Genomic DNA, 15,719 nt, shown 5'->3' on the forward strand with positions numbered 1-15,719 from the left:
GAGAGAGAGGTGCCGAAACTGACTAGCTTTGTTACAACTGGAAACGTTTAATATGCATACACCGCTTTCATTCTTTCCAATTCCAAGTGCTCGCCAAAAATCCCTGGTTCGATTCAATGGGAAAGAAGGAAAATGCAGAGAAAGAGAGAAGGGAGGAGAAGAAGAAGTCCAGCAAGAATCATGGCAGCGTCATCGTCACTGTCTACGTTGAATCATCATCAACTGCAGATCAAAAACCTCATCGGAAATCCAAGTCCAGCAGCAAATCGAATAGGCAAAACCATTGCTTCCGCTCTAAACCTCCAATTTCAAAAAGATACGGTTCCGATCGTAAGGCCCAGCTCCTTGCCTATGCTCAACAGCTAAGGAGCTCTCATAAGAAACAGATCGGATGGTTAGAGACGAATTTGAGAACCAAAAGAAAGGTAAAGTAACTAATTAACCTCAATTTACTGCAAATGTTCATAATTGCAAGTTTAGATTGATAATGCTCGAATTATAGTGGAGTAGTTGGGGAAAATCTCGATCGAAATGCCGTCTTTTCTTCCAAAAGATCTTCCATCCAGTGAGAAGCCGGGAAGGATATGAACCGATTCTATCAGATAAAGAGAGATCTGATTATAAATCGAATTCTCGAAGCAGGAATTGCTCAAACAACTTCTGTGTAAGGCATTCATACTTGGCATCGATCTCCATTTCCCCTCTTTTTCATTGCAGTAGAAGTTCAGATCCGTATGAATCCGATTCTAGATCCCAAATTGAATAATGGATCTGCATTTGATGAACCTAATCATGCATTTCTTTCAAAGATTTAGCTTAATGTTTTTGTTTTTGCAGAAGCGACTTAGGTCTATGCTTAAAGAGTTATCTAGAGGTTGGAAACGCAACAAGTGATAAAAGAGCTCGATACAAAGGCAGTGTGTGTTTAAATGCTGGGTTTTTGGTTACTTGGTTTGATAGGGATCATATTTACGTACGAGAACCATTCTGCTATTCCTGTGATCAACATATACAGTTGGCTCGGTTTCTCTAGCAATGGCATAGGTCTCTAGACTCAAGTGAAGTAGTATATCTCTATACGAGGTGATTGAATCTTTGGTCCTTCAAGAATAATATCCTTCACAAGTCACAAAAACCAGTACCTTATAATTAAGAGGTCATAAGTTCAACTCTCATTTACAATGTATTCACTTCATAATTGAGAGAACTATATGCAATTTTTGAAAGTTATCATTGTCTTGCATATTTTTTAAGTACACATGTGAAAAAAGGGATTTCAAATTAATTTGAGAGAACCATATGCAATTTTCGAAGGTTATCATTGTCTTGCATATTTTTCAAATACACAAGTGAAATGACAAAAGGGGGGAATGGGAGAAGTGGATTAATACTCCTACAATAAAGGGGCTAATGGAGGAGTTTGCAGGACCTATCTTATAAAAGGGCATGCCAAATTATTGACAGATAATGGGGTGTCAATAAGAAATCTTCTAGAGGACCCATTCTGGCTCAACCTGGTTTCGGTCCTTGGTCTGGTCAGTATTACATTAATATGAAAACGCATCATTCCCTTGAAAAACCTTCATCCAACACCGGTACTTCAATTGTCTATCCTCATCTCATTTCATGTACAGAGAGGATAATAAGGAATATCTATCAGTAAGGGAATAAGAACTTTCATCCAACACTGTTAAAGAGGATAATGAGGAATACCATTCTGGGAATAGAACCTTCTTTTCTGCTTCATGTCGACATAAAGGAGGTATCAATGAATATCTAAATGGATCCCTTTTAGCTCTTCTATAAAAAAGGAGATCTCTAACAGTCTCTGAACATACTTGGGAAGTTCCATTCATCTATGGCTCAACTCGGATCGATCTCCTCGCAGACCGAGGTAATAAGCCATGTCTTCAGTCTGGTCGAGGCGTTTAGAGCCTTCGATGCTGACAATGATGGTTTCATCACTGTTGCAGAGCTTGGGGGCCTGTTAAGTTCACTTGGGTATGGTGCAAATGAACAAGATGTGAAGGCTATGATGCAGCAAGGTGATTCTAATGGCGATGGGTTGCTGAGCATTGAAGAGTTCTTGGAGATGAACACAAAGGACACTGAGCTCGGGGGCTTGGCCGCCTTCCTTCAAACCGCTTCTGAATCTTTGGCCCTTAACAATGATGAGCTCTTGACAGGGGAGGAGTTACATGAGCTTGTGGGGAATATGGGAGTTGGGTTATCATTGGAGGATTGCCAGAATATAATAGCCTCCATGGATGAGAATGGGGATGGGGCTGTCAGTTTGGAGGACTTCAGACTCATTGTCAATTCCCTCCTTTAGCCTCCTTCAGTCTATTTTATCTATATATATATATATATATATATATATAGGCTAAAAGGGTAATAATAATATGCAATAAGGGCCAAGGGTTTTGGGCATCGCTATTCATCAAAATCCAATGTAGCAACTAGCAAAAGCTATGCTGATATCGAAAGTTCTAAGGTGTTTCATAGATTAATGACTCGACATCCTCCTTATATATCTTGTAAACTTCTTGACACCTTGAAACCATTTGAGTAGAAGTGAAGTGAAATGAAAATAAATTGTGAGGTGAAACCTGCCCTAGTCTGGTCATTTTTTGCCCTTCTCTCTGTCACAGTAACTCTTTCTCCCTGGTGACGCTAAGACCTCACAGCCATTGTCTAGTGGGAAGCAACCACCTCCGCCAGACCCATCAATGCCACTGACAACCTCATCTACAACTGACCCATGACAACCTCATCTACAACTGACCATCACGTGATGCCTCCACCTCCTCATGGCACGACGACCATTACAGCACTGGCATGGATCTCCCACTCCCTCCCTCCCATCCTAGGATCTGCGAGCCACCATCAACTCCCTCTCCTCTGGAGTAGCTTCGCCGATTCCACTCCACAACAACTGCTTCAATGGCTCCATCCTCCTGGACTTCCCAGTCAACAGTGCCCTATAAAAAGAGGAAAACTGAGGCTGCCATATCTGCTGAGGTTTCGAAGAATAAATGCTTACCAAGTCTAAGCTGGCATCTAATGTCTCCGTTTCCGCTGCCTCCTCCATGTCTCCAATAACTACTCATGTAAAGTCCCTACCCAATATCAGCTCCCTTACGCATCTTGTCACTCAACTTCTACAACAACAATATTCGCAGCCTCATCCCTGTTTCCATCCCCAACTTCAGCTACTTTACAAACTTTACTAATTAAAAGAAGAAGAGAAGCAAACAAAAATAATCAATATGTCAATATCAAATATTTCAATGTTCAATCCCTAACATCCCCCAGGGAGAACTCAATGTATCGCCAATAGAGGCAATTTGGTGACGAAAACTCCCTGATCTCTCCTCAGCTTAATATAGGGGAAATTTGGTTTTTCTGACTTGCCCAAGTCACTAGGTTTTGAGGAGGGCGAGTTAACTTGAAAACCCTGATTCTGCAACCATGCTTTAGAATGGAACCCGTGTAATCATCCAAAAGCTTTCGACTTCACAGAAGATGTGAAAGGTCACTCACAACCTAGTGCAGCTGAAATCAAGAAGAGTGAAAATAAAAAATATTTTCTGACAGCTGATTAGACTGCTCACATTATCTGTGAGGTTAACAAATTTTCCATCCAAAGTACCCTTCTGGTGTCCCTCTCTGTCCTGGCTGGCTAGAAAATGATGTAGAAGGGAGCAAGGCTGCGCCCCAGCTCTACCAAATGGCTACAAGGTCAGTCTAGGCTGAAAAATATGATGGGCTTGGTAAGCCAAACCAGACTTCAGCTTAAATATGATGCAAATCACATAATAAATAATACAGGAAAATGCCCGTGTGCCAAATTTCTTGGATTCTATCTCAATGATATCACCCACCATTTATTGAACTTTTACCTGTGCGTTAGCAAATGTTCAAAATAATTGCAAAAGCAGAATTTTAGACCAGTTTTAAAAGCTTTAAATTTCCAGGAAGAGAAATACGATAGGGCTGAAAATTAGATGGTCTCATGGACATAGTTAACCGATCTATATGATTAACAAGCTTATTAGATCAAGATCAACTTCAAAGTAAGTTATTATTTTTAATGCAAGAGTGATTTTGGGGGTTGGGGGCCGGGGTAGTCAGGCCAGAACCGGCCTTCTATTTCTAGCCAAAAGTTGCAGTAACCTCAACGCCAACATGTGCAAAGTTTCTAAGATTCAGTGTTATACCTGGCCTAGTCCACCAAATTGTTACCCCGACAAGGTAGGCAGCTGCACCAGGTAATTTGGAAGAGCTACAAACCAGGTTGGCCGCACAATGGGGTTCCAATACCTACTTGAGAAAATCCTTTTCTTATCAGATTTTTTTTTTTTTTTTTGGGGGGGGGGGGGGGAGGGGAGGTTTGGACCCATCTCCCATCTACAAACCAATGACACAAGACTTCTACAGTAAGAATTCTTCCCACAAGATTCACTATCCAATTATCAAATAGGTCATTCCCAGAAGATCCACCCTAGAAAACCAGGAATAGTTCGATCCAAATGCAGCCTAATCTGTCAAGATTCCGCTTAATGCATTTAGCCTCTAAATCCCAATAGCACAATCAACACCAGAAGCTTGCAGAGGAACGGAATGAGAAGAGGAGAAGCTGACCCATTTAAAGTGCTAGCAGCAAACAGATGAAGACTCTACCCCCTACCCCACCTCACCTCACAGAAAAAAAAAAAAGAAGAGCAAACAAGTGAAGATAGAATTTAGGCAGCGAAACAATAACATGCAAGGAATTAATAGACTACCCAAGGATGGCTGATAAGTGGTCAATGTGGGAGTTAGATTTCATTGCCTGGTACTGGATACATCAGCTCAATTTTGAGAAATTCAAACTCAATTTCCAAACCCCTTAAGAATAACTTTATTCATTACAAATGCTCCCTAAATTACCACAAAAAATCTCCCCAGGGAACTGGAGGATATGCAGAATGGGAATGTGGGTGTCAAAATCCACTAAAAGGGCCACATATCCACTAACATGATTAAGGTAGAGGATGCAAATCAGGGTCCATCAGTGAGGTTGACAAGGGATGCCTATGGTGATCGATTATGCAATTGGCCAAAAGTCCTCCAAATGGAAGAAACTGTGCTCCTGTGCAGAAATAAATCTCTATGTTTGTCCACGTAACCTAGGGCTACACAATTAAGATCAGCCACTAGCAAGAGGAAAAAAAAGAGTCATTAATATTCAAAAAATTCAATTGTTTAATTAGGCAGCATAGATTATTGAATCAAAAAGAAAATTTTCATCCTTAATATTCTACTCGACTCAACTCAACCTTTTTCAACTAGATGCGGTGGGATATGTGGATCTTCTTTCACTAATCAACTCTACTCAAAGCCATACTTGTTACCAGTCTTAAGCTATCTTTCCTCACATTCTCCTATAGTCATTTTAGGCCTATTCATTGACCAGTTCCTCCAATCTAAATCATATTACTCATCCTTGGAAAAGCATTCAAATGTCTCTGTTGCACATGTCCATACCACCTCAAATGGCTCTCTCAACTTATAATGTATTGGAACTACTTTTTGAATCAGCTCTAATTTATGCATTCCTTATAACTCTAGGATCAAATCTAAAAAAATTTAGCTAATCTTATACAATGCTGGCTGCCTCCCTGACGCACCAACCCTCCTCCTTTACCCGGGCTTGCGACCGGCAGCATAAAAAACACTGGTGGAGTTTCATAATTAATGTTCTAGAATTCAAAACTTTCAACTCAAATTCTGAAATATGTGAAGTACTATACATATTGGCTTTTTTTTTTTTTGGTGAATAAATATTCATTACCAAAGAGGGGGAAAAAAAATACAACAGCTCCCAAAGATGGGAGAGAAAAAGCAAAGGACAAACCCTCAATAGATGAGAGAGAAAGTCCGAAGCAAAGAGGGGGAAGAGGCCCCAAGACAAATAATATGACTCCTCCTAGGAGAGGTAATACAAGTGGAAGAAACACCAGAATTCTTTCCTTTGACATCAAAAGAGATGGATTCCCAAATCTGCCTAAGAGGGTGAGGTTTGGAAGTCCTTTTCCTATGGGTACACTCCATCCAAATCTGGTTAATGGTTGCACGAAATCAAGCTTGTCTATAGAATCATAGACAGAAGACCCGGTGAAAGTCATGTTGATCCATTCCATTCCCTCTGAAAAGCGAGAATCCTTCTACTTCTAGGCCTACACTTTGCAAGGACACTTTTCCAAATAGAGGCAGAGAGGGGGCAAAAGAAGAGCAAGTGGTTCATATCTTCCGGTTCTGTTCCACAAAGACCACACAAGGGAGAGACCAGAATTTGACGATGGATGAGGAATGACTGCATTGGAAGGCAGTTGGCTCGCCAAATAATGAAGCTATGACGTGGGATGTGATGCTTGAACCAAATAACCTTGTGCCAAGGAGAGAAGTTTCCCCTAAACCTAACATAATCCCAAGCCACTTTGGAGCTAAAGAGGCCTGAAGCGGTGGGATTCCAAAGAGTATAGTCATCTCTTCTTTACTGAGACTTAATAATAGGAGGCAAGTTCCAAACAGCAATGAGCTGGGGAGAGTCCATGGCAGGAGGAGAACAAGAAGCCAAGGACATGATATCCGCAATCGTGAAATGCTTGGAAAGCCACAGACTGTAAATGGCTCTCGCACTTACAGCGTGAAGAAGAATTCCCAAAGGATGCCAATGATCAAGCCAAAGAGAGGTAGAGATGCCATCAATAATCTGGGAAGAGATGGCTCCAATAACAGCTGTCCGAACGGACAAGATCTTGCGCCAAACACAAGAAGCATCAAATAAAGCCGTGACTGTCCAGATGGAGTTTGAGCGGAGGAGCCCCGAGTACGCCCTTTCAACCCAGATACTTTACTTTTTTGTGACTAGCTTCCAGATCAGCTAAGTAATACCAGCAGTGTTAGCATCCTTGATACATCTTAGACCAAGACCACCCTTAGATTCTGGGAGGCAAACGGCTGCCCAGCCTAAAGACCAAAGAAATTCGGAGGCTTCACAACCTTTCCAAAGAAAACCACCATGCTAACTTTAATTGAAATTACAACTCAAAATCTATACGATTCCAGCTTTGCCTTAACAATGATTATTGTTGGATGTCCGAAATAACCCTAACCTGACACCCATCCTACCGCAATGGCGGCCATCAGTGAAGGAATTCCTTATAACCTTTACGTAATTGGTTCCCAAACAATGATTATGATTTATGAGACATTTTTTGAAGGAAATACCCAGGAATCTAGGGTTATTATTAAATACCCCCAACTATTCCCTTGCACCCATCCAACTGCAATGATGGCCATCGGTGAAGGAATTCCTCTTTCACCGTGGTTGAGGAAAACAGTCCTCTTTTTGGAATCCAACTTTCAAGTAATGAAAGTCATCCATTTCTAATTTTTCCCCACTCCCTTCGTTATAGCTGTAGGAATAATGGGAGTCCATGCTATTTTTTTTGGCCGCGGGGGGGGGGTGGTGGTGGAGAGAAAAAAAAGACTGTAATTAAACGTAATACTCATAGAATCAAGACCATAGGTCGCTCACTGTCTCCAGATTTTGTTTGCCGCCATCTGCTATCTGGTAACTTAATTTGGTTTTAGTTTATTGCTGTAGTTGATATTTGATATGAACACATTTTTGGAGGGGCCAACTACATGGTTCCCCTTCGTTTTACATGTTTCAATTTGATGCAAGGTAGTTAGACTAGCTTACAGTACTAATTATTTTTCTGTGTGTTTCAGTAGTAATTGGTGGAGTGGGAGGAGGGGTGGTTATTTCTATGTTCTAGCTTTAAGTCATGCAAGGATTTAATTGGAAAGACAAGAAAAAACAGAATAGGATTTAATAGGAAAAACAATAAAAAAGTAAGTTTGTGAAATGTCAATAAGTCACCTCGGAGTAGGGGTGTCAATCGGTCGGTCCGGCTCGGTTTCGGTCCGGGTTGAGTCGGTTTCGGTGTGGGAAAGTTGAAACCGAAACCGAACCAATAAGGAAATTCCGGTTTCGGTTTGGTTTTGGTTTCGGTGCGGTTTGGTTTCGGTTTGTCTTCGGTTTCTTAAATCGATTTGTAACCTGGTTGGTTTTGATTTTTGGTCCAGTTTGGATTCGACTTTCCATACAAATGTATACAAAACTATGCAAATTTTGATTTTTTTAATGAATTTTGGAGTGTTTCGGTTTCTTACCCGTTTGGTTTCAGTTTCGGTCCAGGTTTTGAGCCGGTTTCGGTTTGGTTTCGGGTTCATCCGATTTCCGGTGCGGTTCGGTTTGGTTTTGGGATTGCAATACTCCAAACCAAACCGACCCAATAAGGCTTCGGTTTGATCCGTGTTGTTATTGGTTCGGTCCGGCCGGTTTTACCGGTTCGGTTTAAGAATTGACACCCCTACCTCGGAGGATTAGGTTCCCCTAAGTACCAAAGTATTCTGCAACTTATCTTCTCAGTCCTTTCTTTTCCTAAGCACCATAGGCCAGAGAAGGGAGGAAGGAAGTGTCAACTTGAACAAGTTCCTCAAGAGGAACTTAAAATATTCTTCACTGTTTCTCTCAATCCAGAATTTGTATATCTACACGGGTACCCTCTTCCCAACAATATAGGATAAAATTCTGCATGCAAATACTAGTTGATAATCACTATCAGGAAAATGACTGAACTGTCCATCCAACCATTTGTTATAAAAATGGCTTTTTTTTTTTTTTTCCCCACCCTTGGTTTAGGGTTCTGACACCATTGCCTTGTTGTAACTCTCAGGCTGACAAATCCTCTCTCTTTATTTTCTTTCATTAATTTCATATCCTCTTGCTAGCATTAGCAACCCTAACTCTCATGATGCCATATCCTGTGACCATTGAACAGGATGACAAAGGTTCTTCAACACCAACAGGCTTGGAAAACATGAAAATATACGGTCGTGCATGATATAGAATGGAAAGAAGGAATTAGTGGAAACATGAATGGTAAAGAAATTTCAAAAACAGAATAAGAAACAGATTGAACCACAAGCATTGAACATTTCTGATGAATCTGATCCTAAGGGTCACCTTATGATACTGCCAACTCTGCCTTCTCATCCTCCAGAAGTTTTAGCTCCTCACACCAGCCTTCCAACTTTGCCACTTTCTCTAATTGTCCTGGCTTCATATCTTTTTGCTCAGTCTTCTGCAGTTGAGCTACTGTTAGCCGAATCTGCAAAATTTAAGCACACTTCTGAGAAAACTCTGCTACACATTCCTTTTACTCTAGAACTTAAACCCAAAACTATCAGACCCAGCATTGAAAGAAAAAACTAATTTCCCACTTAGAATGAAGAAACAAAATGGCAGCAATAACTGCCAACTAGGAAGGGAAACAATTCTGAATTAGTAAGGAGTGATACTTCCAGTACTGGTTAGGGGTTAAGATAGCCATCAATGACGTATACACTATGCATTGAAATGGAAAACGAATTGTGATTCATTTTCACAGTTTTGCCCAAAGGTTGAGAGTTGTGATAAAACTTCAAAGCACCCCAATCATTTGTCAGACAAAGCTATGGCAACCATGCAGTATCAGATCAGCCCAGGCCGCTATGAGGCTTCTATGGTTTAGCACAAGTGCCAGACCACTACATGAGATAAATTGGTTGCCTTCATCTTCCATCCTCCTTTTAAGAGGAAAACTTTGTAAAAGAGCATTATTCTAGTGCTAATTTACATGATCTTTTGACCATCATTGTTTCCACCAATAAAGTTCCAAGTACCGGTAAGTGCATTCAAGTGGAATAAACATCCTAGGGTTAGTGGGTTGTTACCTCGAATGTAAATTTCCAACTTGAAATTAATCACATATCTCCTGCTCTGAGATATGGTGTCCATAGAGAACCAGACATTCGAAGTTTCAAAATCTAACATTAATTTGACTCTCCATGCTACTAAGGGCTCACAGATGCAGAAAAGATTAAAAGGAATGTAAGAGCTTGCTATTACACTGCGGGTATGGAGGTAAATTGCAGGCAGTTCAAAATAATGTAATATTGGCTATTACCTAGAACAAAGTCAGACAGTCAACACAAAACAAAGATGACCATACGCATCAACAAAATAGAAACTTTAGACCATATTATAGTTCCCTTGCTTACTTGCCCAAGCCATCTGAGTGAGAGTTTATCACCCTCTACATAAGCACCCATGAGAATAACCGACTTCATTAAAGGAATCACAAGAATAGAAACCTCCACGAGGCACAAACAAACTGCCACCCAAGATTACATACAAAAAGATAACCAAAATAATAAGGTACACAACCCAAAAGGGAATACCATGCTTAAAACACATCTCAAGTCAACTCACTTGTTGCCTAGGAAGGTCATCTGCTGCCATTCGCTGACCGTGGCCTCCATTATAACAAGGTGTGCACTATAGAAGCCATTAGTCAATGTACCTCCAACAAGGCAGCACCACAAGAATGATAAAAACTATATCCTTTCACTTTAGCAATGTTACAATTGCAGCATTTCTGATATCCTCAGAATGATAAAAACTTCATAACACTCCATAAAATTAGTGGATGAAAACTTTCGCATGTGTAGGAAAAAGTACGTGGGAGTGTCTATTCTCTGCGAAAAGAAATTATACAAAAAATTATAGGATTTCCATACAACCTTGAAGTATATGCATAACAAAGAAACTATATAACTGTTTCTGTACTTTGAGCTACACTCTAATAAAGCACACAAAAAACAAATTAATAGTATTTACTATGAGTCTCCTCCCTTACCACAAAAGGGGGAAAAGGTTAAAACGAATCAAGCTTGCCCAAAGGGGCTGAGCTAAATAACCTCAAAAACGTAAAACAATAGGGGCAGAACTATGGTCACCACATCAATGTAAAATTCATCAAGCTAGGGAAAACTAACCTTCTTTTTGAGTGCTCTAATTCTCTTGTCAAGATCTGGACCAGGACCCAAAGTACTGGGACACACAGTTGAATCTGTAGAAGGAGCAACAACTGGAGGAGTTTCTGAAACATCTAGCATGTTCATTTGATCTGTTACTGATTCAACACCTTTTGATCTTGGGCCCATATCTTCAGCAGAAGGCACCTCTCCAGTGGTTTTCGACTCCAAATTCTTTCCCTTCTCAATGGCAGCCTGCTACAGGTAACCAGTCTTATTTCCAAAGAAATCATAAAGTACTAACGACAAAGATGTAATCTTCAGAGAATGGAGTCATCCATATACTATCGAGAACTTAAACAAGAGGACATATTTAATAAGAATAAAATTCCCCAAGAAAAAAAAAGGTACACTGAAATTGCGGAGTAGACATGATCCCAGAAGGCCAGAAGATCATGCAACTTGTGGTTTCAATATCAATCTTTCTCAAGAGATGATTAGTTCAACTATGAAAACGCAACTCAACTCCAATAAGCATCAGCGCTGGAGGGAGAGTAAAATGTCTACCGAATAGTGACCTCATAACATGTATGTGGTGCATAGTATCTTAAATTTTTAAGGTATTTAGGAATGTACATTTTGTGAAACGCTTCACAAACTACAAAATTAACAGAGAAAAAAAAAATCAACATTGAAGGGGATCAAGCATACTTTTAGGGATGTTTGGACTAAGGATACAGGATACATTTTCAAGAATACTTCCATCTCATTTTGGAAGGTGGTGACTGAGCTTTCTGATAATGTTCCTCACAAGAGATTGCCCTTAAGTGACAAAATTTCAAAGACTTAATCTTCCACATCCTGACCAAGTGAGACTAAGATAAACCCAGAAATTGCATTTTCTACACCCGTATGAAGAGTGGCAACACGGTTACCCAGGCTATAGTTGACAGTAGTAGCTGTGTGAATGTGGTTGCAAAAGCTTTTGTTGACAAGGCAAAGCTCCTATCAGAGACATCCCCCAGCCATTCAGAGTTTCTTTACGCAAAGTTAATATGTGCTCGGATTATGGTTGTCAGGGTATTTTGGGTATAGCCTATAGTCATAGGAAATAAGCTGTTATATATGAATCTAAAAAATGTTCTTTCAGGCTGTCAAAAGTTATATTCTCAGGTTTATTGTATCATCAAACGGAGTGGAGGCAGACCCGGAGAAATTTCAAAGTATTCTGAACTGGCTAGCACCTAAAACACTAATAGAAGCCAGGAGTTTCAGTTGAGAAGAAGAGAAGAGATTGGGAGAATGCTTTGGCTTGTCACAGAAGAATCTTCTACTTTATTATCTTTTCTTTTACCATTTTCAAGCACTCCAAGGTATAGAACTCCATCTCAGTTCATCCCAGATCTGATTTTCCCTTTGGTCAGATCTCTTGTGCTGCTTTCCTACTTTGTTCTGGTTGTTCTTTGATTAAAAGTTCCTGCAGTTGAGACTTGGTTAGACTCCCTATCCCTTGTCTACATTATTAGTAGAAAAGAGCATTGCACCATTGGGCAGATTGGTATCTCCATCATAGTCTCACAACTGCCCTCTCCCTGATCAATCATTTTCTGTGGCAGTTAAGTGGCATAACAACTCTCTCTCACTCATCTCCCTCTCCATGCTTGTAGCCAAAGAGGGTCCTGTAGTAACTTTGAATGTCTATTTATAATAATGTGGAAAAGGATTACAGATAAGGTATGCTTAGCTAGAGTCATAGCATAGTCACAACCCTTAGCCTACATACACCGAACCTAGATGGTCTAGTCGCCTAGTCTATCCTTAACACTCCCCCCTCAAGTTGGTGCATATATATATCACTCATGCCCAACTTGAATACAATAGGATGGAAGAACTTAAAAGTCAATCCCTCTAGTTCTTGAAGTGACGAATGGAATGCAAATTGAGCCTTGATCGAATTTCTCCTTGATGAAATGTCTGTCAATCTCAATATGCTTGGTCCTATCATGTGAAACTGGGTTATAGGCTTTACTGATAGTTGTCTTATTATCATAGTAGAGCCTCATAAGTTCTGTTGTAATATGGATATAGGGGTATTCTATCATATGAGGGCATACTTGTAACATCTACATGTTTTATTTGTTATAAATAAAGAGGCATGACAGAGTAGACAGGCTAGTTCATTCCTCCCAATCAAACATGGTATGAAAGCCAAAATCCCTCTTGAGATCTGTCCCAAGGGGACCCCAGCCCTGTCTCGTTTTCTTTTCTTCTCGCCTCTCTCTCTCTCTCGGTCTTTCTTCTATAGCCTCCATCCACCCTACCTCTGCTTCTTCCCTCTTGGTGGTAGCTTCTAAAACCACCGAGAGCTCCCTACTATTCTCTTTCTTCTTCTTTTGGTTCTCAAATCCCTTTTCTCCAATGACCTGAGAGACACAGTTACCTATATCGATTTTTTAGGGTTTTTTATCCTCATCAATTTTCATGTCAGGGTTTTTCATCCTTGTTTGATGCATCGATTATCATTGATGCTGCTGCCTGTAGTAGTTGCTCTACTTATTAGTGGCTTGTGTTTCAGCGATCTTTCACCAATATATCAGTCTATTATGAGTTCTCAAACTTCTTTATTGAAAACCTAGGCAGAATTTTCAGAACTTTCTATTAATTTCTGCTGTTTCTTGCCCTATCCTTTCGATTCCTAAATTCCTTGATTGAGCCCTTTACCCATAGGCTAGTTCAGATTGTTTGATCCCTTAATGAAGAATCATTAATCCTTAATGAAGAATCATCCTAATACTTGGTTTGAATGGCTAGGATTTGCTCCATAAAGTATAGAGTCAATCATTGTTGTTTTTATCTAAATTTGTGGATTGGTTCCCCTTTGGAGCCTTGTTGTATTCTTGTCCTCTTTTATCTCTTAATAGAACAATAGTCACTTATCAAATAAAGGGGAGGGGTGGGGTGGGGTGGGGTGGGAGGGCATAAACTGACTTCCTGGAAACCTCAGGGGAAAAACGAAAGAAGAGATCAATAGAATCCAATTACATTAAGAGCACTGAATAAAAACCATCAAGGTAAGGATTCAAACAACTCCTACATACAGTGAAGGGCCATCAAGAAATTCCTCTGGGTTAGAACCCAAGAACTCAGATCATAGCCTCTGTTACACTAATTATTAGAAGGATGAAGAGATCTGAGAAGTTTATACCCAGAATTCAAATATTAACCCCCCCCCCAAAGTTAACTTCAGTAGAAAAAAAATCGAGCATGATCTAAACAAATCAACCTGCAATAAATAACGAAGTAATGTGAGGTCCTAATGTTGTTACAGGGGCAGACTAAATAATTTCCCAGCAACCCTACTCAGCTACTCCATGTAAGAACAAAACATGCAAAATTTGCTTAAAAAACTCAGCCTTCTGAAGAAATTGAGCAACCAAGTACCTGTTGCTTCTTCTCCTTCTTCCTTTCATTCCTTCTAGCAGACTTAGACTTCAGCTTCGCATCCAACACTGGATCACGACCCGGAGGAACCTCAGGTGCACCCAACCCTTTCCTAAGCTACACCAAGAAGAAACAAACAAATAAGAAGCAAACACGATCAAGAAGAAGTGACCCAAAACGAGCACAGTAACGATGAATTGCCCTGTCCTACCAGAGCACCTTTGGACTGGTAAATCGCAACTTCATCTTGAGGGACGTAACCTGCCCTAATTCGAATGGGTTTTCGAAGAGTACCGTCGGGTCTCCTGGTAGGGGCTAGTAGACGTTCGCCTTCTTTTAGGGTTTTTCCTAACAGATCGAACTGCTGCTGTTCCTCGGTTCCTCCACTGGTAGCCATTGAAGAATCCCAAAAGCAATCAACAAGAGACCCTTCATTCAAGATCACTCGAATGTGGACATGCCTCTGTGGATTCTGGAGGAAATGAAAGGGGAAGGTAAAGGAGAAAATGTTCTGTTTTTGAGGTCTGAGTGGGGGTGTAAGTGTAACATCCAGTGTGACTGCTAGAGAAAAGGAATTTCTTCAACGGCCTAATTTTTGACGTACTTTTTTTTTTTTTTTAATTTTTTTTAAAGAACTATTTTCTTTATGGGCGAGAGTGGCAGCAAGGACATACGTATTGTAATCTTATTTTTACTTTCTTTTACTATTAATCGTCCATTTAAGTTTAGATTAATTTAAAACATTTATTAGTTTTTTATATTGTAATTGATTCCTAGTTTTTAGGGTGGAGAGATGACGGATGTGGTTACTTAATTTGTCTAATATTTTTTTATATAAATAAATAAATAAAAAATATAAATCTTATAAGTGGACTCCTCCTTCGATTTTGTTGGAAAATCTTAATTCTCTCTCTCTCTCCTTTCTTTTTCTTCAACACTGTTCATTCTTTCTACAGATGCCATCATCTCTCTCTCTCTCTCTCTCTCTCTCTCAAAATAGGATGAGATAAGAAAAAAATTAACATAACTATTTTCAGGCACTGAGCATATAAGAGACTTGCCCACACATATCCAAATATCATGTTTACATATTAATCATCAGGGAAAGGATTTGGACAGTAAAATTTGCATGTATGGCAAAAGACAAATTTGAATTTATAAAGTAAACAAAGCTGTTGAATATCTAGGATTTTATTATTACTTATTGGGTAGATATTATTAATATATGAGAATTTACCATGGATGCAAATCTTCACTGAAATTGATAAACAAAACCTCAACTAGACTGGAGAACGGTGAAAAAGGAAGAAAAAACAAGGAACAACCTTGAAGAAGAAACAATGAGAGAGAGAAAGAGAGGATCG

General features: G+C 39.8%; 3 protein-coding genes across 25 annotated transcripts; 2 read left to right on the forward strand and 1 right to left on the reverse strand.

Moving 5' to 3' along the window:
• Positions 1-10: 10 nt before the first annotated feature.
• On the reverse strand, positions 11-14,923 carry LOC122075632 (partner of Y14 and mago-like). 21 transcript variants are annotated; one of them, XR_006139303.1, is made up of 7 exons: positions 14,567-14,923; positions 14,356-14,472; positions 10,936-11,172; positions 10,370-10,435; positions 9,083-9,227; positions 3,044-3,190; positions 2,404-2,981 (listed from the first exon to the last, which is right to left on the reverse strand). XR_006139303.1 is itself a non-coding variant. In XM_042640720.1 (6 exons), the coding sequence occupies exons 1-5, from the start codon at positions 14,750-14,752 to the stop codon at positions 9,084-9,086; spliced, it is 750 nt and encodes a 249-aa protein (XP_042496654.1). In that variant the 5' UTR covers positions 14,753-14,923; the 3' UTR covers positions 11-370; position 9,083. The 21 variants fall into 21 exon arrangements, 18 of the variants coding, with proteins under 18 accessions (XP_042496654.1, XP_042496662.1, XP_042496651.1 ...); XM_042640720.1 differs by lacking the exons at positions 2,404-2,981; positions 3,044-3,190 and adding an exon at positions 11-370; XM_042640728.1 differs by lacking the exons at positions 2,404-2,981; positions 3,044-3,190 and adding an exon at positions 11-362 and having other exon boundaries at positions 9,083-9,200; positions 14,567-14,922.
• On the forward strand, positions 117-1,243 carry LOC122075633. Of its 3 annotated transcripts, XM_042640737.1 has the most exons (3): positions 117-425; positions 503-664; positions 838-1,243. In XM_042640737.1, exons 1-3 carry the CDS (start codon positions 117-119, stop codon positions 892-894), a joined length of 528 nt encoding a protein of 175 aa, XP_042496671.1. In that variant the 3' UTR covers positions 895-1,243. The 3 variants fall into 3 exon arrangements, with proteins under 3 accessions (XP_042496671.1, XP_042496670.1, XP_042496672.1); XM_042640736.1 differs by having other exon boundaries at positions 503-1,243; XM_042640738.1 differs by lacking the exon at positions 503-664.
• LOC122075634 (probable calcium-binding protein CML29) lies at positions 1,739-2,533 on the forward strand. The gene has a single exon (XM_042640739.1). It carries the CDS (start codon positions 1,859-1,861, stop codon positions 2,330-2,332), a length of 474 nt encoding a protein of 157 aa, XP_042496673.1. The 5' UTR covers positions 1,739-1,858; the 3' UTR covers positions 2,333-2,533.
• Positions 14,924-15,719: the final 796 nt, after the last annotated feature.

The sequence above is a fragment of the Macadamia integrifolia genome, chromosome 4 (genome assembly GCF_013358625.1).
Source record: "Macadamia integrifolia cultivar HAES 741 chromosome 4, SCU_Mint_v3, whole genome shotgun sequence".
Classification (NCBI taxonomy): Eukaryota; Viridiplantae; Streptophyta; class Magnoliopsida; order Proteales; family Proteaceae; genus Macadamia; species Macadamia integrifolia.